The 23,284-nt window shown below is 53.3% G+C and overlaps 1 protein-coding gene across 3 annotated transcripts in view; it reads left to right on the forward strand.

The window, feature by feature from the left end:
* The window catches only part of VSTM2L (V-set and transmembrane domain containing 2 like), a 42,664-nt gene that overhangs the window by 16,972 nt on the left and 2,408 nt on the right, over positions 1–23,284 (forward strand). Inside the window, exons 2-3 of one of the 3 annotated variants that reach the window (XM_023227971.1) lie at positions 11,703–11,872; positions 13,599–13,649. In XM_023227971.1, coding sequence (XP_023083739.1) covers positions 11,703–11,872; positions 13,599–13,649 — 221 coding nt within the window. The remainder of the gene's footprint in view (positions 1–11,702; positions 11,873–13,598; positions 13,650–23,284) is intronic. The other 2 variants (XM_023227972.1, XM_023227973.1) reach the window with 2 other exon arrangements.

Here is a 23,284-nt window from a genome sequence, read left to right on the forward strand (position 1 = left end):
ATAGAGGAAGGGCTTCCTTCCTTCAACCCCGGGGCAGGGGACTGGCTCCAATGGCCCCCAGGTTCTCTGAGCTTTGGTTTTCTCACACTGCTGGAAAAGGGCCTGGTGTGGAAGTGGGCAGTGGCTGCAGAGGCTGTGGATGTCCCTTACTCTGTCTTCATCGCTGCAACAATGGGGCCAGCAGAAACAGGGAAGTGTTTGAATTCTAGAGTCCCAAGGTCTGAGTTCTAATCCCAGCTCCTGCTCCTGACTTGCAGTGTTACACAGTCTCTGAGCCTCAGTGTCCCGGCTGTGATAAAGGGACAACGATCCCTGCCCAGCAGGGTCACTGCGAGCGTCATATGGGATCAGGCACATCACCTTCCTGTTGCGTTGTGGGCTCCAATCAGAAAGGTGGTGCCATGGGGTTGCTAGGCTGGCCCGTAGCCAGCAAGGGTTGGGGAGCCACTGGCAAAGCAGCACCCCCCTCCTGGCACTGTCAGCCTTTATTTATTGCCCTGTTTCTTTCTTGGTTGCGTTTCACAAGATGACTTTATGGGCCATCTCAGGGGAGCCTCCAGCCTGCCTGTCAGTCTGGCTAGGTGGCCCCTCAGCTGGGCCAGGTGGGCCAGACTGGCCTTGGGCAGCCAGTAGCCACAAGGGCCAGGAGGAGGGGTAGTGGGGAGGGGGCCGGCCTGCTGAGCCCCACTTAGGACCTCCCTGGTTGTGTGTGTCCATATTGTCCACATGTCTGTCCCTATCCCTGCTCCTGTGGGCACAGTCCCCCCGGAAACTCCAATCTGGCACATAGCAGGTACCCAATAAATGTTGAGTAAATGAATGAACAGGATGAATGAATGAATGATCTCTATGCTTCTTGGTTTTTTTCCCTTAGAACTTCAGTCCTCTGGGCTTTTGTCGGACCTTCCTTTCTCACTTGATTGATTGATTGATTGATTGATTCATTCATTCATTCATTCATTCATTCACTCATGTGTTTAGCACATGCCTAACCACCTTCTGTGTGCCTGATCTGGGCTGGGCAATGCAGGGTGCCTGACCTGGGAAAGCACCCAGCTTGCAGGAGACCCAGACACCTCAGTATCTGTCACATAACACACTCCAGGGCAGGGAGAGGCAGCCTCAGAGACCTCTGGGGGCACCAAGCAGGGCTTCCACCCTAGCCTGAGGAGGGAGGACACCTCCAGGCAGAGGACTACCTGTGAGTAAGCATTCCAGGGACAGTGTGCAGGCTGTGTCCTTAGGGGAACACATGTAAGTGGCCAAGAGGGGCTGCAGTTGGGGTCTGGGGAGAGCCAGAGCCTGCAGACTTTGGATACCAAGCCTGGGAGCCTGATCTTGACCCTGGGGGCTGGTAGTTTCTCAACGAGGCCCAAGTACAGGAGTTTCCTGAAGGCCCCAGGCAGCCCAGAGCAGGGAAAATGGGATCCTCCCCCTGCCTGCCACCAGAGCTGCTACAGCAGCGAGTTCCCTGAGCATCTACTATGCACACTGCATTGCTCTGGCTGCCGGGACCTAGCAGTGAACAGACTAGAATCTCCTGCCTTTAACTAGAATCTCCATCTTCAATTCTAGTTGGAGTATAGATGATACATAGAAATAAAATGAGCAAACATATAATAGAGGAGTGATGAGTGGTAAGGAGAAATAGGAGGTAGGGAAAAGGGAACCGAGAGAGGGTTGGCGGGGGGGCAGGGAGGGCCTCACTGAGGAGGTGACATTGAAGCTGAGGTTTGAAGGAGCTGAAGATGCGGGGAGTGATATTCTGGAACAAGTCTAGGGGATTTTTGTTTTCTTTCTCTCTTTCTTTCTTTCTTTTTTTTTTTTTTTATTTTTTATTTTGAGATGGAGTCTTGCTCTGTCGCCTGGCTGGGGTGCAGTGGCGTGATCATAGCTCACTGCAGCCTTGGACTCCTGGGCCCCAGTGACCCTCCTACTCTAGGAGATTTTTATTGTGAATCCACTGCTGCAGTCAGCCCAGGGAAGCCAGTAGAGGCTTTAACAAAATTCTGGTAAAATATACATAACATAAAGTTTCCCATTTTCCCCACTTAAAGTATATGATTCAACCGCATCAAGAACATTCAGGCTACTGTGCAGCCATCACCACCATCCAGTCCAGAAATTGTTCATCGTCCGAAACAGAAACTCTGTGCCTGTTCAATAGCAACTCCCCTCCCCTGCCGCCAGCCCCTGGCAGCCCCCGTTCTGCTTTCTGTCTCTGTGAGTTTCAGTCACACCATATGTGTCTTTCTGTGACTGGCCTGTTTCACTTGGCATAATGTCCTCAAAGTTCATCTGTGTTGCGGCGTGTGTCAGAATTTCCTTCCTTTTTAAGGCTGAATACTACTCCATTGCACAGATGGACTAGATTTTGTTTCTCCATTCATCACTGGAGGTTTCTGAGTAGGGAGCATCCCAGTGTGATCTAGTGAGAAATGGGGCCAGGCTGAGGGGTGACCAAGGGGTCAGTGGGGCCACAATGGTTCTCACTGTGCCTCTCTCTAGCCTCAACTCTGCCTTGGTTTTCCTGAATAGAGCTGCCCCTGCCATCGGTCCCCAAGGGGAGTCCTGCTTTCATTCTGATGGTTGTGCCAAGGACCAATCTCTGCAGGCTTCCTGGAGGAGGTAGCCTCCCAACCAGAGATTTGAAGGTTGAAAGGGCAGGAAGGGCTGTGCAGAGGGAGACAGGAGATTCAGGGCTGGGCCAGAGGATTTGGGATGGGGAATCTGGGCTCAGAGATGGAGGGAGCTGAGGGCTGCCTGTGCTGGAAGAGCCCCTGTGGCTTGCATGAGTCCCACTGGCTCCCAGGGACCATAGGAGCACCAGAGGAAATGAGCACAGAGAAGAGCTAGAGGACTGGTGGGTGAGGGGCTGCAGGGCCCACGGGTGAGTAAAATGCAGATGCGTCCAATGCATAATCCGATGAGGCGACAAGGAAGCATCTTTAGCCATCTTTCTGGAGATGATAGGGTGTTTGAACTAGGAGGCGAAAGAAAGGAGTGCTGTTTATTGAGCACCTATTATGTGCCAGGCAGGAGGCACATGTTGTCTTGTGTAATCCTCTCATCAGCCCTCTCATTCTTCCCTTTTTCCAGATAAAGGAACTGAGGCTCTGAGAAGCAAAGTGGTTTGCCCAGGTCACACAGCTAGGGAGTAGGGGAAACAGAGTTTGAACCTAGGCCTGAAGGCAAAGCTCTAAGGGTTCATGCTGAACCAGGGCCTGGGAGGTTAAGAAGGTCAGGGCCCTAGTCTCAAAGGGCAGGCCAGGTCCCCCAGGTCATCTCCTGCCTTTCCCAGAAGCCAAACCCAATGACTCTGGCCAGAGCCACAGAGCCATTTCCTGCAGCTGATGCACCGATAACCAGGCCTGGGGTTAATTAATACATCGCACCCCCAATTAAAAGCAGAAAGAAAGAAGATGTTGCATTCAATCAAGTCCCGTTCTCCTTCTCCTGCAGAATCCTAATTTGTGGACACCGGTTTTAATTGTCTTCCCAGTGAGCCCAGCCCAGCGCAGGCCCTGAGGCTGGAAAAGACAATTGCATCCTTCTCAAAAATCTATAACTATACCAGCCTCCCTGGGGACTGGCTGCGAGGAGTTACCTGAGTAGGGAGGGGGGCTCAGGGGCAGGGTAAGTCAAAGAGGAGAGATGGATTCTGTGTCCCAGACTCAGCAGTGATGCTGACATGGGGATTAGGGTCTGGGTAGCTGGAGGGAAAGAGTATGGGTAGGGGGCCGGGTTACAGGCTTCCACTCAGAGCCCTCTAGAACTGGGTTCAGTTTCACCATTTACTCAGTCTGTGGCCTTGGGCAAGTCACTGACCCTCTCTGAGCTTCAGCCTCCCCACCTGAAAACGGGGATGATAATGAGCATACGCACTCCATAGCATCATGGTGGGAGCCTGAGAAAATATATGTAAAGAGCTTGCACCTGGGTGTGGTGGCTCACACCTGTAATTCCAATGCTTTGGGAGGCTGAGGCGGAAGGATTGCTTGAGCCCAGGAGTTTGAAACAAGCCTGGGCAACATAGCGAGACCCTGTCTCTAAAAAAAATTTTTAAATTAGCTTGTTGTAGTGGCATGCACCCATAGTCCCTGCTACTTGGGAGGCAGAAGCAGGAGGATCACTTGAGTCCAGGAGTCCATGGCTGTGATGAGCTGTGTTCAGCTCACTGCCGTGCTCGTGCCACTCCACTCCAGCCTGGATGACAGAATGAGACCCTGTCTCAAAAAATAAGTAAACATGGCCAGGTGCAGTGGCTCATGCCTGTAATCCCAGCACTCTGGGAGGCCATGGTGGGCCGATCACTCAAGATCGGGAGCTTGAGACCAGCCTGGCCAACATGGTGAAACTCTGTCTCTACTGAAAATACAATAATTAGCTGGGCGGGGTGATGTGAGCCTGTAATCCCAGCTACTTGAGAGGCTGAGGCAGGAGAATCACTTGAACCTGGGAGGCAGAGGTTTCAGTGAGCCGAGATCACACCACTGCACTCCAGCCTGGGCAACAAGAGCGAGACTCTGTCTCCAAAAAACCAAACAAAATAATAAATAAACAAACAAAACAAAGAGCTTGGGACAGTGCCTGGCACAAAACAAGTAGTCTGTCATTACTTCATCATTACATCAGCAGCAGCAGCAGCAGCAGCGTCAAAATACACATCAATCACCTTCCAGTTTCTGGTGCTGCTGCAGTATCCTCACTCACAGAGTTAGGAGACGGGGGAAGACCCTGTTGCTGATTGAGCTGCCTGCTTTCAGTGGGGGTGAGAGGAACTGAGCTCCCCATCTCTGGAGGTGTGCAAGTGGGATGCCGAAGTGTGGAGCCTAGTGGCTAGATTTTACCTGATAACTCTGACCAAATCCTGATAGGGGCTGGGGCAGACCCATGGATCTTGGTCACAACTGCCAGTCAGACCAATGTTTAAAATCCAGCTCTGTGTGAATCTTAGGCAAGTCATTTTACTTTTCTGAGCCTCACTTTCCTCATCTGTCAAGTGGGAGTGGGCAAGAGTGTTAGAGACAATGTCTACGTGGTGTTGGGCACACAACAGCTGCTCAAGAAAGGAAATGGATTTCTTTTTTAAACAAAGCTTTCTTTCCTGCCTCCCTACCTTTGCTCACAGGGTTCCTGCTACTTGACACTTTCAGGCCTGCCTCTGCTTGTCAATATCCACCCATCCTTCAAGGCCTGGCTTAGGTGCCACCTCCTCTCTGAAGCCTTCCCAGATTCCCCTCCTCCCCCACATGGAAGTGACCCTTCCCCTTCCCAATGCCCAAGGTTCTGCCCTTAGGACATCTGTTACTTTCCCCTTCTGATGATCTGAGCTGCTGGGGCTCTCAGGACCATCAGGATTAACCTGAATTGTACAGAAGAGCGAACAGAGGTTCAGAGAGGGGAAAGAGTCTCTGGAGGTCACACAGCAAGTCTGTTGGCAGAAACAGGTTCCATCCTCCATCCTTGGCTCCCAGTCCAATGTTCCCGGCACTTACCTACGTCCACAGCGGGCTTCTCCCTCTGGGGCAGCTTGGGGCGGGGACCGGGACAGGCCTTGGTGCTGCTGAGTGTGAAGAGGGAGGCCCAGATTTGTCATCAGATGCCGAGAGCCTTGGGTTTCACACTTGTCCTGTGGACACATTGCCTTCTTCACTACCGAGGTCTGAGTCAAAGGGTCCCTGAAGGGGCCTCCCCCAGCCCACCCTCAGTAGACAGCTCCTGGCCAGCTCTGGGGATCAGAGAGGCTCTGGGACCACAGCCTCGCTGTGGAGTGGGAGAGCTGGTGGCCGCACCCGCAGCTAACTCAGTTGGCTCCCACGAGGCCTTGAACCTGCTTCTCTCCCTGTCCTCCCACCTGAAGCCCCTCCCTGCTCCCAGCTTCACTACCTAGCCCACTGGGGCTAAGGTGAGGACAACACCTCCTCCAGGAAGCCTTCCCCAATTGCCTCCAGCTGGGTGAAATGCCGCTGCTGTGCCTGCCCAGGCCTTTTCACTCAGAATGAAACAAACTCCCCACCCTACCCCACAGGAGTCTGCAAGGTTGGCCATTTGAGATTGAGCCTTTTTTTTTTTAGATGGAATTTCGCTCTTGTTGCCCAGGCTAGAGTGCAATGGCACAATCTCAGCTCACCGCAACCTCCGCCTCCCAGATTCAAGCAACTCTCCTGCCTCAGCCTAACAAGTAGCTGAGATTACAGGTGCCCAGCACCACACCCGGCTAATTTTTGTATTTTTAGTAGAGATGAGGTTTCACCCTGTTGGTCAGGCTGGTCTCGAACTCCTGACCTCAAGTGATCCTCCTGCCTCTGCCTCCCAAAGTGCTGGGATTACAGACATGAGTCACTGTGCCCAGCCGCGGGACTGGGCCTTTTAAAGAAATATTTAGGGCCGGGAGTGGTGGCTTATGCCTGTAATCCCAACACTTTGGGAGGCTGAGGCAGGTGGATCATGAGGTCAAGAGATCGAAACCATCCTGGCCAACATGGTAAAACCCTGTCTCTACTAAAATACAAAAATTAGCTGGGCATAGTGGTGGGCACCTGTAATCCCAGCTACTTGGGAGGTTGAGGCATGAGAATCGCTTGAACCCTGGAGGCAGAGGTTGCAGTGAGCCGAGATCGTGCCAGCATTCTAGCCTGGCGAAAGAGCGAGACTCCGTCTAAAAAAAGAAAGAAAGAAATATTTAGGTTGGCGCAAAAGTAATTGCGGTTTTGCCCATTAGTTTTCATGGCAAAACTGCAATTACTTTTGCGCTAACCTATAGCACTACCAGCACAAAGCGTTTGAATACTCTGGGAAGAGCATGGACTTGGGCATCACAGAGGCCTGGTTTCAAATCCAGACTCTACTATGTGGCTGTGGAAGGGTTACTCCCTGGCACTGGGCCTTGGCTGCCTGGTCTGAGCCATGTGAACCTGTGATGGGGGGACCTGAAGCTGGCAGAGCTCACTACCTGCTAAGACGTCAAACACATGTGGCCACTGAGCCCTAGGAATGTCAGGACTGAAAGGTGCCATGAACATGTAAAATGCACTCCAGTTTTCCATGACTTAACACAAAAAAGAATGGAACATGTCTCATTGGTAATTTTCTTTCTTTCTTTCTTTTTTTTTTTCCAAGACGGAGTCTTGCTGTTGCCCAGGCTGGAGTGCAGTGACACGATCTCAGAACACTGCGGCCTCCTCCTCCCGGGTTCAAGCGATTCTCCTGCCTCAGCCTCCCAAGTAGCTGGGACTACAGGCACATGCCACCACACCCGGCTAATTTTTGTATTTTTAGTGGAGATGGGGTTTTGCCATGTTGGCCAGGCTGGTCTCAAACTCCTGACCTTAGGTGATCTGTCTGCCTCGGCCCCCCAAAGTGCTGGGATTACAGGCGTGAGCCACTGTGCCCGGCCTCATTAATAATTTTCATTACATGTTCAAATAATTTTTTTGATATCTTGGCTTAAATAAAATACATTATTAAAATTAATTTCATGGGTCTTTTTCTCATGTGGCTCCCAGGAGATGGAATATTCCATGCAAACCTTGCAGTGTGGCTTGTAGTCTGTTTCTGTTGGACGGCGAGGCCCTAGACGGCCACTACTGGGGTCCCAGTGGAGAGGTGGCCATGGGGTGGGGTCCTCCCCTGTGCTCCTGCCCACCCCAGGCTGCCACGCCATGCCAGGGCCCAGGAGGTATCTGTTTGGGGGTGAGAGGGTCTCTCCTGGCTGAACCCGGGCTGCTGAGTTACCCCAGACTAGCCCCTGCCCTCTCTGAGCCTTACCTTCTGCATGAGTGGGCCAGAGTCAGGGTTTTCTGCCATGGGCAGGGGGAGACCGAGGGGGGTTGAATTGGAGGCCTGGCCCTTCCCAAGGAGACCCCAGCGGGGCCTCCACCCAAGGGTGACCCTCTCTGTTCTCCTCCCACTCATGAGACCGGGCACGTTGTCTCCCGTGCCGCCGCCCACCACACATGGTTCCCACCTCGCCTGTGTCTGGAAGGAGGAGGCATGCAGTGGCTGAGTCACACCGGCTGGGTCCGAGGGCTGGCTTCAGCCTTTCTTGCTCTGTGTTCTGCATTGAGCAAGATAGCTGGTATCTCTGGAGTCATTTCCCCACTGGAAGAGGGCAAGTGGAGGCGCTCTCTGATTTCCATGGCTCAGGCAATGGCACCTGGAGAGGCCACAGCTGTGTCCCTCCACTGTCTTTTGACCAGCCAGGGTCACACTGGTGGTCATACCAGATCCAACCAGGGTCCTCACCCCCTCTCCTCCTATTTGCAAAAGCTCCTGGTGCCCTGGTGTTGGGCAGGAGGGACATGAATCGAGGCAGAATCTACCATCTTGGACGAGGGACCGGCAACCCGCCAGAATCCCCTCTTGTGCCCTTCCCGTGCAGGCTCCTCACTATCTCCTTGTGTTCCGCTCGAGGTGGCAAGTGGGTGTCAGGGAAGACTCCGAGGGCGAGACCTGGCCCAGGACTCTCAGGGCAGGGTCCCCCTAGCTCTGGACCCTTCTCCACCACTGCCCAGCTAAGGCTGTTTATTCATTCATTCAAAAAGCACTTACTGGCTGGGCGTGGTGGCTCATACCTTACCTGTAATCTCAGCACTTTGGGAGGCCAAGGCAGGGAGATTGCTTGAGCCCAGGGGTTCAAGTCCAGCCTAGGCAAAAAGCAAGCCCATGTCTCTACAAAAAATTCAAAAACCTAGTTGAGCATGGTGGCTTGCGCCTGTAGTTCCAGCTACTCAGGGGGCTGAGGTGAGACGGTTGTTTGTGCCCTGGAGGTCAAGGCTGCTGCAAGCCTTGAATGCACACTGCACTCCAGCCTAGACAACAGAGCAAGACCCTGTGTCCAAATAAAATGTATTTATTGAGCATCTGCTATGTGCCAGGCACTGCTGTAGGAGCTGGGAGGGAAGGCTGACAGTAAACATACGTAAAATAGGCATATTAGCTGTGCTGTCCGACACAGTAGCCATTACCTGCAAGTAGCTATTAACATTTATGTTTAAATGAAGTAAAATTAAATAAAATGTAAAATTCAGGTCCTCTGTCACATGTCACATGCTCAGCAGACACAGGTGACTGCTGGCTACTGCACCAGCTCGGGTGCAGAACACCCTCCTCACGGCAGAAAGTCCTGTTGGCCAGTGCTGATGGCGTTGGAGGGAAGGGTGGTTTGAAGTGCTGGGTTTAAATGAGGTGGTCAGGGAAGGCCTCCCGAAGGAAGAAGGCTTTGAGCAGGATCCTGCGGCAGGGGAGGGAGGGAACCACGGGAGGGATGGCTGTTTCAGGGGAGTCTGAGGAGAGGGTGTTCTAGGCAGAGGAATCGGCAGGTGCAAAGGTCTTGAGGTGGAATCTCAACTGGGATGCCCAGGTAAGGAGCTGAAAGGAGGCCGCTGTGGTAGGAATAGGAGCAAGGAGTCAGGCAGAGGCCAACACCGGAGAGGAATGGCCTCCCATGGAGGGCCCTGTCAACCATCTGGAGTACAGTGGTGCGTTCGAGGCTCGCTGCAGCCTTGACCTCCTGGGCACGAGCAATCCTCTTGGCTGGGCATGGTGGCTCATACCTGTAATCCCAGCATTTTGGGAGGCAGAGGCAGTGAGGACTGCCGCTGCTACTGTGGGTAGGAGGACGCCCTGGGAGAGTGGTGAGTAGAGCAGGGACAGGGACCGATTTATGTTTTGCCAAGGTATGTCTGGCTGCTGTGTGAAAACAGCTTGTTGGGGAGGAAGAGTGGAAGCGGGAGGCCACTGAGCTTTCCTCACTGTTGCACGTGAGAGAGGATGGCAGCTTGGCCCCGGGAAGGCAGCGGAGGTGGGGAGAAGGAGCCAGATTCTGGAGGTGCTGGGAGGCAGGACCCACAGGGTTCCTTGAAGACTGAATGTGGGAGGAGAGAGAGGAGGGAGGGAGCCCAGGGTGACTAGTTTCTGGGTTGCTCCCCTGGAAGGATGGGGTGGCCCTCACAGTGATGTGGGGGAGGGACCTTCCCTTTAGGCGCCCGCGTTGACTCTTCCTTATTGGGGATAAGAAGGGTCACAGCCTTGAGGTGGGCTGCATGTGATGGCGCCCCACACCACCCCTCGCGCATGTTCAGGAACCCAGACATCTAGTCCTATTAACCAACCAGGCCTTGTTTACAGAACAGCGGCTGGGACTTCCAAGCCTCAGCAAGCAGGGAACCTCCCTGAGCTGCTTTCTAAACCCTTGACCTTGAGGATTAGGGACATCTCAAACTTGCTCTCAGCCCAGAAACCCATTGCTCAAGTAGAGCTGCACGAGGAGAAACGGCAGAAGCTTCCAGATGGAGTCCTTTGTCAATTCGCATCAGCTTCAGTATCCTGGGGACCGGGGGACGAGAGAGGTGGCCCCAGAGCAGGGGCCTAAATCTAGGATTTCACCTCCTAGCCCAGGACTCACTCTTCCTCCTGCCCTAAGCTGAGCTGGGGTGGTGAGGACTCCAGGGGCTGGGAATCTGCTCCTCTGGGCCAGGGGACCCTGTTAGGTTGCAGCACCAGGAGGAACAGGGTGGGGGCTGGGGGATTGACAGCCACAACATTCCTGGGTGACCTGCACGTTGCCAGGCGTCTTTCCAGGGCGAGATAATCTCTCCTGAGAAGAGGAAAGAATTCTAATTACATCTCAGGACAATATTTGTTTGGGGAGACAGGAGACAGAGCATATGGTGGGGAGGGGCGCTGGGCCACATGAAGTGGGGATGTGTTTTCTTGTTTACCTGGTGGGATGGAGGATGGCGGATGGAGCAGGGCTGCTGCTGGGCCAGGGGAACCGTCTGCCCTGGGCTGTGGTGGAGAGCTGGGCCCTGCATGGGGCAGGAGGCAGGAGTGGCTCCCACCTCACCCTGGGTGCCCTGAGAGGGTGAAGAATTCTGCACCCATTCCATCCACTGAGCAGCCACTCTGCACCAGCAACTGCCAGCTGCAGGAGCTCTATGTCCCTGTCCTCCTGGACCTGCCACAGGCAACAGGGCAAGGCAGGAGGTGGGGGACCTTCTTGGGATCCTCAGGGAGAACCTTTCTGGGGGTGACATGTGAGCTGAGCTTTGCCAGATCTGAAGGAGCCAGCCGGGCAAAGAGGGGTGGAGGGAAGGGCATTCCAGAAGGAGAACAGCCAGAGCAAGAGTGAGGCTGGAAAGGGAGGTGTGTCCACAGGACAGGGAGGAAGCCAGGGGAACGGGTGCCGATCTCCATACCTGGGTCCCAGGGGAGGGTTCTAAGCAGGGGAGAGGCCACATCTGATTTGGTTTTGCAAAGATGGCGCTGGCTGCTGTACATGGACACTGCAGTAACTCAGGAGGGGAACCGAGCTGGGTGACTGGAAGAACCTGGAAGAGCTGATGAAAGCGGCAGCTCTCCCGGGCCTTCTTGCTGTCCGCATCCAGCCCAGCCCTTCTCTGATCCCTGGCATGCTCTGCCACAGCGCCCAGCTGCTGGTGTGGCCTCCAGGGCCGACACCTACTCCCTCATCCCCATCTCACGTTGGCTGCTGCACACACCCTTGGCCCGCCTTGCTGAGCTTCTTGGGTGCCCACCTGAAGCCAGACCATTCCCACCAGCGGGCTTGTGGGTACCCCCACCCCCTCCACCCGTCCCTCATCGTGCAGGGCCAGTTGCTCCTACGTTCTCCACTTCCCTCACCCACCAGCTCTGTGGTTTGCTGAGCCCCGCCACTCTTCCCCCTGTTTCTTGCACAGCCCTGTTCACAGAGACACCCCATGACATGACAGCACGGACGGGCGAGGACGTGGAGATGGCCTGCTCCTTCCGCGGCAGCGGCTCCCCCTCCTACTCGCTGGAGATCCAGTGGTGGTACGTACGGAGCCACCGGGACTGGACCGACAAGCAGGCATGGGCCTCGAACCAGGTAATGCCCCTGGGGAGATGCCAAGCTGGGCTGGGGAAGTCCTGGTCCCTGGGGTAGGGGTATCTCTCTGCCCCTCTTCTCCTCTGAGGGATGTGGGCTCCAGCGCGGTTCTCCACACCACACAGCTGTCTCCCTCCCTTCTTCCTCCTGGGGTGGGGGTTTTAGGTGATCATGGAGGCTTATCTGGGGGAATGGGCAGGAGGCAGAGCTGGGCTGAACACTTGAAATGGCCACAGCAAGAAGGGCCTTCCAGAGCACAGAGGGCCTCCCTTCAGGGTACAGGTGAGGAAACTGAGGCCAGTGGGACAAGCTGGCTTCAGGTTATGGAGCAAGTAGGTCTTGTGACTCGCTTCCCACCACTTCTCCAGGCCACACAGGCAGCCTTTTTGTAAAGAGCTCTGCAAATGCTGAGTTCTTTCACAGGCACACACGCAGGTGTGCACCAGGCTCCCAGCACACCCTTGGCTGCACACATGCATGCTCGTGTGTACACACCTGTAGAGCAGATGCTGTGAGGGCTCTGCCCCATGCCCGGTGTGCAGCATGCCTGGGACCAGCCCACTGCCAACTGCCAGCTCCTCCGGCTCTGCTTGAGGGTTTTCTCTGGACACCAGAGCCTGCCAGCCAGCGAGGCAAGCAGGAGGAGCAGGGGACTCAATAGGCAGAAGCAGCCCCCACCAGTGACCTGCAAAGTTGGAGGATGAATGCCCCAGTTCCCTCGCCCTCAGCTGGGATGACCGAAGCGTGTTCTTCACTGTCTCCCGAGTGCCCAGTGGGATGAAGCTCCAGTTGCCTACAGTGGTAACTAACCGACAACATACCTCCCATTATTAACTTTCTTCCCTTTTTGGTTTCACTCACCTCCTCCCCTACTTGTGCTTCCTGGGATCACCTCCCAAATACACTACTTGACCTTTGTCTCAAGGTCAGCTCTTGGAGGAACTCCATCTGAATCATCCGCATCCTTGCACATATGTAGACACTAATGAACACGCAAACACATAGAGATCTGCCCACCCATTCATATACGACCACATGTATCTGCACACATTCACAAACACGCATTGGCACGCTCATACACTCCCCGTGTACATGAGTGTCTCACATGTGCCCAAAGGCATGTCAAACTCTGTGGTGCTCCTGGAGGTGTCAGCTCCCCAACACTTCCAGCCCTGCCACATGCAGGCTTAGAGGACTCCAGTGGCCAGAGAAAGCCCTTGGGCAAACCGTTGCAAGTGTCTGCGGTTGGAAGCCTCCAGGGTCAGCTTGCGAAGGTGGGGAATGTGGGTAGGGTTCCCACAGCGTCTGCACACACGTTCACATGGGTGACACACCTGAAAGTACAAACACACTCTCAGAGTGATCAAGAGTACAGACAGACACACTCCTAACAACGTACCAAGTCGACGCTGAGATTTCTGCCTGTTCACACTCCCTCCAGTGTATACCAACGTACCCTTGTGTGTCTAAATGCACAAATGTGGTCAGTTTTCTACATACTTCCATTATCTTCTTTTGCTCTGACATCCCCTCTGTCCCCTGAGTGGATACAGAAAGCTGAGGGACCCCAACTCCAGACTCCATGGCCCCCGAGCCTCATCTACTGTCATGAGAATCTTAGCTGTTGTCTGTATCCCTATAATGTGTCTCCCCACACTGCCACCCCACCCCCACCCTGTGCTAACACCTTGTCTCTGCTCTCTCCACCCCTCCCCACTCCTAACAGCTAAAAGCATCTCAGCAGGAAGACGCAGGGAAGGAGGCAACCAAAATAAGTGTGAGTTTTGATAATGACTTCTCGAAAGGGCTCTAATGGAGGGCACAGCTGTGACTTAAAAAAAACTGGGGTCCAGTTCAGCAGGGAGCTTGGGCAAGAAGATGGAAGAGAAGAGAAAGAGAAGGGAAAAAAAATGGCCCTGCTCTGTTTTTTAAAAGCCGGAGATTTTTCAAGTTCGTTCGATGATGGGCACAAAAAATGACAGGGGAGAGAAGATGCATTTTCTCCTGTCGGGGCCAAGGCTGTGTGCGTCCTGGTGCCTTCAGGCTTGTCTCAGCAGCATTTTTTATTTGGGGAACCAACGAGGTCTAATGAGCCTGAGCCAGCTTTTTTTGGCCTATCATTACTGAGTGTTACGCCATCTCGGGGTCACTCGGTGATCTGGCCCTGGGGACCGGGTGGGGGCACTCCAGCCAAAGGATTTCAGGACTGGGCAGGCCTTCTTATTTATTGACTCATTTGTTAGTAGCCACCCTCTATAAGAAGGGCCAAGCATTCACCCATTTTGCAGGTGGGGCAGCTGAGGCTCAGGAGGTCAAGGACTTGCCCGAGTCATACCAAGGGTGACTGGTGTTGCTGAGCTACCTGGCTTCAGGGCTCAAGCTCTTTGTCACCGGCTGTGCTGCAGGCCAGTGCAGCTGGGGCCCAGGGGAGTTCAGGGAGTGACAACTTTTGTGAAGGAGGGGGCACCCAAAGCCGGTCCTGGGAGAGGCAGACAGGAGGGAGAAAGGAGGTGAACGGGGGAGAGAACACGGAGTGGAGGGGACCCGCCCGGGGACACATGTGGCCATGCAGTGAGGCAAGATTTGTGCATGGGGCATGAGGTCAGCCTGGCAGGAGGTTAGACATCTACCAGCAACACACTCAGAAAAGGCAGGTGCCCGTGGGGTTATGAATGCGTGTGTGCGCGCGCATGCGCATGGTGGAAGCCTTTCTAAATTCACCCTTTTCTGCTTGATTCTTCCACAACTTTTCAAGGACTTGTAGGGGAGCTCAGGTCCCCAAGTCCAATTCGACAGGGATGAACAGAGGAGCCGCACCCCCAAGCCGAGGTCACCATGTGGAGACTGGGCACAGGGATCATTGGGGTGCCATGTCGGGCATCAGAGGTGACATCATGGAGGCAGAGAGGCCAGGGAGGAGGCTCCTGCAGCCCCTTCAGGCGGAAGGGGGTGGATGAGAGAGCAAGGACCTTCAAAGCATCATTTGTGCTGTCTGGCCCAGGGCACAGTTGGGGTCTGAAAATTCAAGCCATTTCCATCCAGCTCAGGGTGGCTGTGGGTCCACCCCCACCCTCTGCCGAGGGCGCATCCATATCGAATGCCCCGTTTCTGGCCCAAACACCCATCTGTTAAGCCCAGGCGGGTAGATCTGTGTGCATATTAATACCCTGTTCATCACAGCCCTTTCTCCTATAATTTTGCTTGGGGTTTAAGGAGCAGCTCTGGCAAAGGAGAGAATAATCTAATTGACTTAGAGGATTAGAATTCCAGGCTGCAGGGTCCCACATGAGGGGAATGCGACGGCGTTAATTAGTTAAATAAAATAAATGTGCTCAGCATGAATGTGCAATTACCCCTACCCACCCACCTCCAGCCCCCGCAATGCCTGCACCAGCTGGGGCTCCGAGGGTCTGGTTAGGAAGCACGCAAACAGGCATGGGCCAAGCTCCTCGTGCAGACAGCGCCATAGGAACAACCATTCCTAATACACAGGTACTCTCCCTGGATTCCTGCAGTCTGAGGAGGCAGCCCAAACTTTTCTCTGTGGCCTTCAGAACTGCACGATTGCTCTGCCCACCCTCCAGCCTCACCTCCTCTTGCCTGACCTCACTCCCCCTCCCCTGCCAACCCTGGCAGCCTTTCTACCTTCCCATTCCTTCCCACCTCCAGGCCTTTGCACAGGCTGGTCCCCCTGCCTGCAAAGCTGTTTCTCTCTCTCTTCCCACAGAGCTCAGCTCGGGGAAGCGTCCCTTGAACTTGTGACCTAGCTGGCGCCCCTCCCATTTCCCTGCTGGCTGTATTTCTGGTTGTCATTATCCACTTGTGTGAGTTTTTGCTTGGTGACTGTCTCTACCAGAGATGGGGGGCGCTGGGACTGAGCCTGCTTGACTCACTGTTACATTTCCAGAGTCTAGCACAGAGCCTGGCCTGGTGTGGTAGGTACCCAATAAATATTTGTTGAATAACTATCACACACACAGACATACGCCCAGGCCAATGTGTGTGTGAACCATACACATATTAATTTTATTTTATTTTATTTTTTGAGATGGAGTTTCACTGTTGTCACCCAGGCTGGAGTGCAGTGGCACGATGTCAGCTTACTGCAACCTCCGCCTCCTGAGTTCGAGAAATTCTCCTGCTTCAGCTTCCCCAGTAGCTGGGACTACAGGAGCATGCCACCATGCCTGGCTAATTTTTTTTTTTTTTTGGCATTTTTAGTAGAGACGGGGGTTTCACCATGTTGACCAGGCTGGTCTCGAACTCCTGACCTCAGGTGATCCTCCTGCCCCAGCATCCCAAAGTGTTGGGATTACAGGCATGAGGCACTGTGCCCGGCCAGATGTTTGTACATGGACTTGACACCACAGTGTGGATCCCATGTCTGTTCACATATGCATACCGGTGACATGACGTGAACCAGTGAAAGAGCTCCTGGGGGGGCCCGGGAAGCTCAGACCCTGTGTCTACAGGGAACCACTGAGCCAGGCAGGGACCTAGGCCCCATATTCCCGTGACTTCTAAAAATCCCGATTTTGGTGGAGTATCTCCTGAGTTTTAACTATTGGGACCTAATTAGATCTTTTGAAAAACACTGTCTAAGCCAAAGAGTGCAGTCTACAGGCTGGTGGAATCCCAGAATCTCACAGGGAGATCATTTACGTGGGAGGACTGGCATCTGTGATCAAATAATAATGGTCCAAGGTTGAGGGTAAGAAAATGCTGTCAGCTTCGAGGGGCTTGGTGGGGGGAGGGCTTCGTGAACCTGCCAGGGTGGCCCTGTTGGCCTTGTGAAGATTCAGACTCTGAGAGTCGGCTGTGCTGACTGCCAGGCGGGGACTGTGAGGACACAGTGGGGCCAGCACTTAGCGTCCCAGGAGCTGAGTCCTGGTTCCAGCTCTGCCACCTCCTCGACTCTCCCTTTTCCTCAGTTAGCTGTTGTTGAAGGCACATATGAAACACTTTGGAAACTGTAAAGTGCCATGGATTAGGCTATGTGAATGACAGTGGTTCCTATGGTGGAAACTTGTTAACGTGAATTTGTGACTCATAAAACTCTTATTCCTAGCAAGACAGCAGGACGTGGGCAAGGGAATAAAAAAAAAAAATTCAGATGCTGGGCTCAGTGCACACCTGTAGTCCCAGCACTTTGGGAAGCCAAGGTGGGCGGGTCATCTGAGGTCAGGAGTTCGAGACCAGCCTGGCCAACACAGTGAAACCCCGTCCCTACTAAATATACAAAAATTAGCCAGGTGTGGTGGTGTGCACCTGCAGTCCCACATACTTGGGAGACTGAGATGGGAGAATCGCTTGAACCCAGGAGGCAGAGGCTTCAGTGAGCTGAGATCGCACTCCTGCACTCGTAAGGACATCATTTATGTGGGAGGACAGGCATCTGTGAGAAAATAATAATGATAATAATAATATAGCAGCTAGCATTTATTGAGTGCTTACCATATGTTAGGAGCCATGATGAGCACTTTACATGAATTATCTCATTTAACTTGGGCGCAGGGAAGGGCCCTGGCTTAAAAATGTCTCCCTTGGTAGCTTGCATCTGCTAAGGATTCCACCATTAGGTGGAATCATTTCCGTGGCTCAGGCAAACATTTCTGCTTATCGGCCATTTTCAAGTTCCGGAAGTTTTTCTTTCGATCTAACTAAAGTCCTTTGTGCTAGAATTGAGGTTAATTTTCGCCTTAACCAGTTTTGCAAGCAGAGGTAATCCACAACTTCCCAATTTTAAGACGAGGTGAAATTCTCCACACATACCCTCCTTCCTGGGGGACTTCATCACTGTAAACGGCTTGTGGTTGGAAGCTGAGTTAAACAAAGATGACTCTGGAAAGACCATGATCTCACACACACACCCTCCCTGCCCTCTGGGTACTCCCAGTCCATTGTGGGAGATGGGTGTTAATCCAGTAATCATGCATGATAAAAAATAGAATTACAACTGTGACCAAAATGAGGAGAGCTGCTATAACGGGGGATCTGATCTAGCCTGGGGGGCTGGAGGACCTCCTGGAGGAGGTGATGTTTGAGGTGAGCACTGAGGGGTGGACGATTTGACAAGGGGTGGGGAACTTGGCTGGGTGTGGGCGCTGGAGGAATTGCTAGTGGCCGATGAGGCTGAGGGGCAGGCCGGGAAGAGACCTCAAAGGGCCTTGTCAGCCACCATGGGGGCCATCGAAGAGTTTAGGTTGGGGGCATTTTGAAAAAATTGGTCTGGTTGCCATGGAAGAAGAGGCTGGAAGGTTGTGTGGACCTGGGAGGAGGCTGGGGTGATGGGAGAAGCCCTGGACCTTGCTTTCGCCAGTGCTGGGGGATGTGGATTCTGGAGAGAAGGGGAAGGGGTCCGATGGTGTTTAGAGGAGGTCGGTGGGCTCAGGGGTGGAGTGTGCAGAGCGTGGAAAGAAAACAGAAACGGCCATTGCAGAGTTTGGCTACAGCAGTAAGACCTTCTGGGGCCCAGGTATGGGGAGACCCTGAGTTGGGTTCTGAACACGCCGAGGGGCCAGTGAAGTGCTGGGTGGAACTGATAGAGGCTGATTACAGGGCCCAGCCTGGGGCAGGAGCCATCTGACCCCTATTCGTCACCCCAGCACCTTCCCTGGGGCCTCCCCCTCTTCCCAGGAGGCCACGTGAAGGCAAGGGTTGGCATCACGAGTACAAATCCATTCTTCTGGCGTGGCTGGAAGAAGATCCCAGCTGCTGCCCAATGTGAGCTGGCCTCGGGGTATCCCTGCAGTGCCCGGAAAAGCCTGGGCCGTGGGGCGAGCAGGGAGGAGGCTGAACTTGGCCCTGGTCAGGGTTTGGCCTTGTCTCTTTCAGCGTAATTAGGTGCTTAATTGCACGGCTAAGGCCTGTCGATGCCTGTGTGGAGGTGATTATGATTTACAGCTGGGTCGCCATGTGGGGGTCTCCTTTCTTTGTGGGCTCTCCAATTGCCCTGGAGGGCTGGGCTGAAGGGCTTTCTGCATAGTGTGCGGTGGATAAAATCCAACACGCTGCTCCTGGAGTGGGATATTGGGCCCCCTCCTGTGGGAGAGGCCTCTGATGAGGTTTGGGGCTGGGTTTCCCCAAGACATGGAGGGTTAGGGGCCTCAGAAAGACATGAGAAGACTGACCTGTAGTTTACTATTCAGAAGGCTCCCAGAGGGGTGGGTAGGGTGTGGACTCTGTCACCAGTTGGGTGGCCTTGAGAAAATCACTTCACCTCTCTGAGTCTCAGTGTCTTCACCTGCATCACAGGGTTATTGTGAGGTTTAAATACGATTGATGAAGCTTGGCTGGGCGCGGTGGCTCACATCTAGAATCCCAGCACTTTGGGAGGCCGAGGCAGGGAGGATTGCTTGAGCCCAGGAGTTCGAGACCAGCCTTGGCAATATAGTGAGACCCCTGTCTCCACAAAAGCATACAAAAATTGGCCAGGAGTGGTGGTGCGCACTTGTGGCCCCAGCTACTCAGGAGGTCGGAGGGGGTGCTGAAGTGGGAGGATTGCTTGAGGCCAGGAGGTTGAGGCTGCAGTGAGCCATGGTCACGCCACTGCACTCCAGTCTAGGGTGACAGAACAAGACCCTGTCTCAAAAAATAAGAGAAAGAAAGAAAGATTGGTGAAACTTATCACATCATCTCACAGTGATCAGGTGCTTCATAAACATTAGCCACTGGCACTACTGTTGCTGTTATTATTTTTGTTAAAAATATAGTATTCTCCTTCTCCAGATTGTGCTTAGAGGTGTGGACCGCAGGGACTGGGAGGGAGTCGTGTCTGACATGTGTCCTCGCCCTTCGTCCTGTTGGAAGTTCACTCGCTGAGTTGCTTGATTGTGGGTTAGGGGTCTAGGTTCTCCGTTAGACTGTCAGCTCATGCCAGCATTACCAGGATCTGGCTGGCTCATTGTGGTAGGCACTTGCTAAATGCTTGTTGAATGAATGGACAAATTTAGCCCAAGAAAACCAAGGCCAGAGTGCTGGTGACTTGTCAGGGTCAGCGCCTGGCCTCCCATCACTCCCTGCAGTGCTCCCTGCCCTCCTCCTCTCTGAGAGAGGAAGAGCTTGTGCTTCTGAAGGCCACATCTGTCTGTTGGCAGAGGGGGTGACAGGGAGGAGGGAGCTGGCTGCCTGGGGAGCCGTCCAGGCCTTCGTGGCCCCGTCTGGGGGATGGGAGCAGGTGGGCTGAGGGCTGGGCCTCGCTTGGTGCTCCCTCCCTAGAAGCGAGTGCTCCCAGCGCTTTGCATTATTACTCCATTAGCGCCTTGTAGGGTTGACAAATGAAGGATAATTAATATCCGTGAGGGAAGCAGATGTTGAGGTAATTCGCTCCCGCTGCGCATTTGCAGCAGCATCTCCTAACTCGCCGGAGAGAGCACGCAGGACCACAGGGCAGAGGTGATGGAGTCAGAGGGACAGGGTGGGCTCCGACAGGGCCTGGCACTAGGGAGGAGGTGCCCCCACAGCCAGAGGGGCACCTGGGAGGGTTTCCCACTGCTTGCCATGGGGAAGTCCTGCCTGGGTCCCACCTCCGTGCCTCTGCTGAAGGCTTTCCCTCCATATAGGGGATGATGGGCAGCCGGAGAGGCTCAGCATGAGGGAGGAAGGCCAGGCTCCCCGCTGCTGGACACTCTCCTCTTCCCTGTGGCCCTGCCAGCACTGGTGGCCCTCCGTGAGCCTGTCACACTACTGGGAGGGTGAGAGCACATGGAGCCTGTTCCCAGTTCCGCCACTCACTGACTCCGTGCCTCTGGGCGAGTCACTTCTTTTGGAGCCTCAGTTTCACTATCTGCAAAGTGGGTATCATTATGCGTATTCACCCTGCCATAAAGAACTACCGGCGACTGGGTCATTCACAAAGAAGAAGAGGTTAAATTGACTCAATATTCTGCATGGCTGGGGAGGCCTCAGAAAACTTACAACAGTGGCATAAATAAAGCTAAAGGGAAGCAAGGCATGTCTTACGTAGCAGCAAGGCATGTCTTACGTGGAAACGAAGGGGAAACTGCTACTTTTAAACCATCAGATCTTGTGAGAACTCACTCACTATCATGAGAACAGCATGGAGAGAACTGTCCCCATGATCCAGTCACCTCCTACCAGGCCCCACCCTCAACACGTGGGGATTACAATTCGACATGCGATTGTGGTGGGGACACAGAGCCAAACCATATCATCGTGTGCATGTGGCTTACAATTAGAAAGCATGACATCTGAGTACCACTTCAGTTGGAGAAAGAAGGTCATGGGGTGGGTCCGTTCATTGCAAAAATGTTGATGATTGTTTATGGAGTGTTGGGCTCTGTGATAACCACTCACATGGACAAAATAAATATTGTCCCTGCTTTCATGGCGGGTATGGTTTAGCCAGGGAGAGAACCCAAAATCAAGTCAACAGACAAATACACAATTCAAAATGAGAAGACTGCTATGCAGGAAATAGGAGGGAGTGGGGACAGGGGTCAGTTTCTTGGAGGAGGTGACAGTTAGGATGAATGGGAACCAAGCAGGTGAAGGTGAACAGGGAACCCCACCCAGGCAGAGGGCCCAGCCCGCGCAAAGGCCGTGAGGTCAGCAAGAGTCTCCCACTGGGGAGGTTGATGAAAGAGGCCTCCCCAGGGCAGATTGGTGAGAGGATTAGAAGTCACACATGTGAGTGCCCAGCCCAGGCTCAGAAACATCTGCAGGCTGCATGCAGAGGCCGTGCTTTCACATCCCGGCCCCCTCACTGCAGGGGTGACCAGCAGGGGCACCCCACCTGGAGCCAGAAGCTGGGCTTCCCTCTCTAGGAGCTGGGGCTTGGCAGGAACAAGCCAGTTCGTTGTCCTTCCAGAAGAGAGAGACCAGTAGGCCACAGGTCTGAGGCCCACTCACCTGAACCTACAAAGCTGTCTGGGAAGGGGATCAGCGACTGGCAGCTGAGAACTGACCTCCACCGTTCTGTCCAGGCAGGAGAGGGACTGCAGGTGGGTTTTTTTGTTTTGTTTTTTTCCTCTAAGAAGAAGGGGCCAGGGAAGGAGAGAAGCCACCTCCCACCACCATTACCCCTCTCCATAGGCCCAACTCCTTCTTCTTCTTCTTCTTCTTTTTTTAAATAAAAAAACCTTTTTATTTCGAGTCATAGGCTCAGGAAAAGTTTCAAAAATAGGTCATTAAGTCCCCTGTACCCATCAGCCAGCTTCCCCAGTGGTGTATCTTGTATAACTGTCTGTCTGCTTTTTCTTTTTTAGTTGGAAAAAAAACACCCAGGGCTACTTTATATTCAGGGCAGATTTATTCATAAGAGCTTTAATCTGGAAATCACACAAATGTCCATCGATGTGTGATCACATAAACAAATTGTGCAGTATGCATGTGATGGAATACTACACGGCAATGGAAAAGAACAAATGGATGGCCGGGCATGGTGGCTCACACCTATAATCCTGGCACTTCGGGAGGCTGAGGTGGGTTGATCAGTTGAGGCCAGGAGTTCGGGACCAGCCTGGCCAACATGGTGAAACCCCATCTCTACTAAAAATACAGAAATTAGCTGGACATGGTGGCGGGTGCCTGTAATCCCAGCTACTGGGGAGGCTGCGGCATGAGAACTGCTTGAACTGGGAGGTGGAGGTTGCAGTGAGCTGAGATCACGCCACTGCACTCCAGGCTTGGCAGCAGAGACTCTGTCTCAAATAAACAAACCAATAGATGCAGGCAGCAACGTGGAGAAATCTCACCGATAACAGGTTGTGTCGAAAAAGCCAGGCACAGGAAAGAAGCCACACATACAAGAGTTCCAAAACAGAAAAAAACCTATCTATGGTGACAGAAGTCAGTCAGAAAGCGGGGGACCCCAGCGGGGGAAGTATTGCTGAGTGAAGGGTGTGCTCTGGGGGGTCACGAATGTCCCATGCTTTTCTCTGGATGGTGCTTACACAGGAAACATTTCCTCGGGCTGTGTGCACTTTATATAAGTGATACTCCCATTTTAAAACAGAAATGTAAAAACCCAACCAAATAAAACAAAAAGTCAAAGTACAAAGACAAATATAACAAACATCCTTGCTCCCCCCAAGTACAGTGAATAGTTATCAGCATCCTGATATATTTGTCGTCAGCCTTTATATTGTTTTGTTTTGTTTTTTATTGTGTTATTTTATTTTATTTATTTATTTTTTTGAGACAGAGTCTCACACTGTCGCCCAGGCTGGAGTGCGGTGGTGCAGTCTCGGCTCACTGCAACCTCCGCCTCCCAGGTTGTTCAAGTGATTTTCATGCCTCAGCCTCATAAGTAGCTGGGATTACAGGCATGCACCACCACACCCCGGCTAGTTTTTGTATTTTTAGTAGAGACAGGGTTTCCCCATGTTGCCCAAGCAACATGCCCAGGTCTCAAACTCCTGACTTCAAGTGATCCGCCTGCCTTGGCCTCCC

Source organism: Piliocolobus tephrosceles, chromosome 20 (genome assembly GCF_002776525.5).
Source record: "Piliocolobus tephrosceles isolate RC106 chromosome 20, ASM277652v3, whole genome shotgun sequence".
Classification (NCBI taxonomy): Eukaryota; Metazoa; Chordata; class Mammalia; order Primates; family Cercopithecidae; genus Piliocolobus; species Piliocolobus tephrosceles.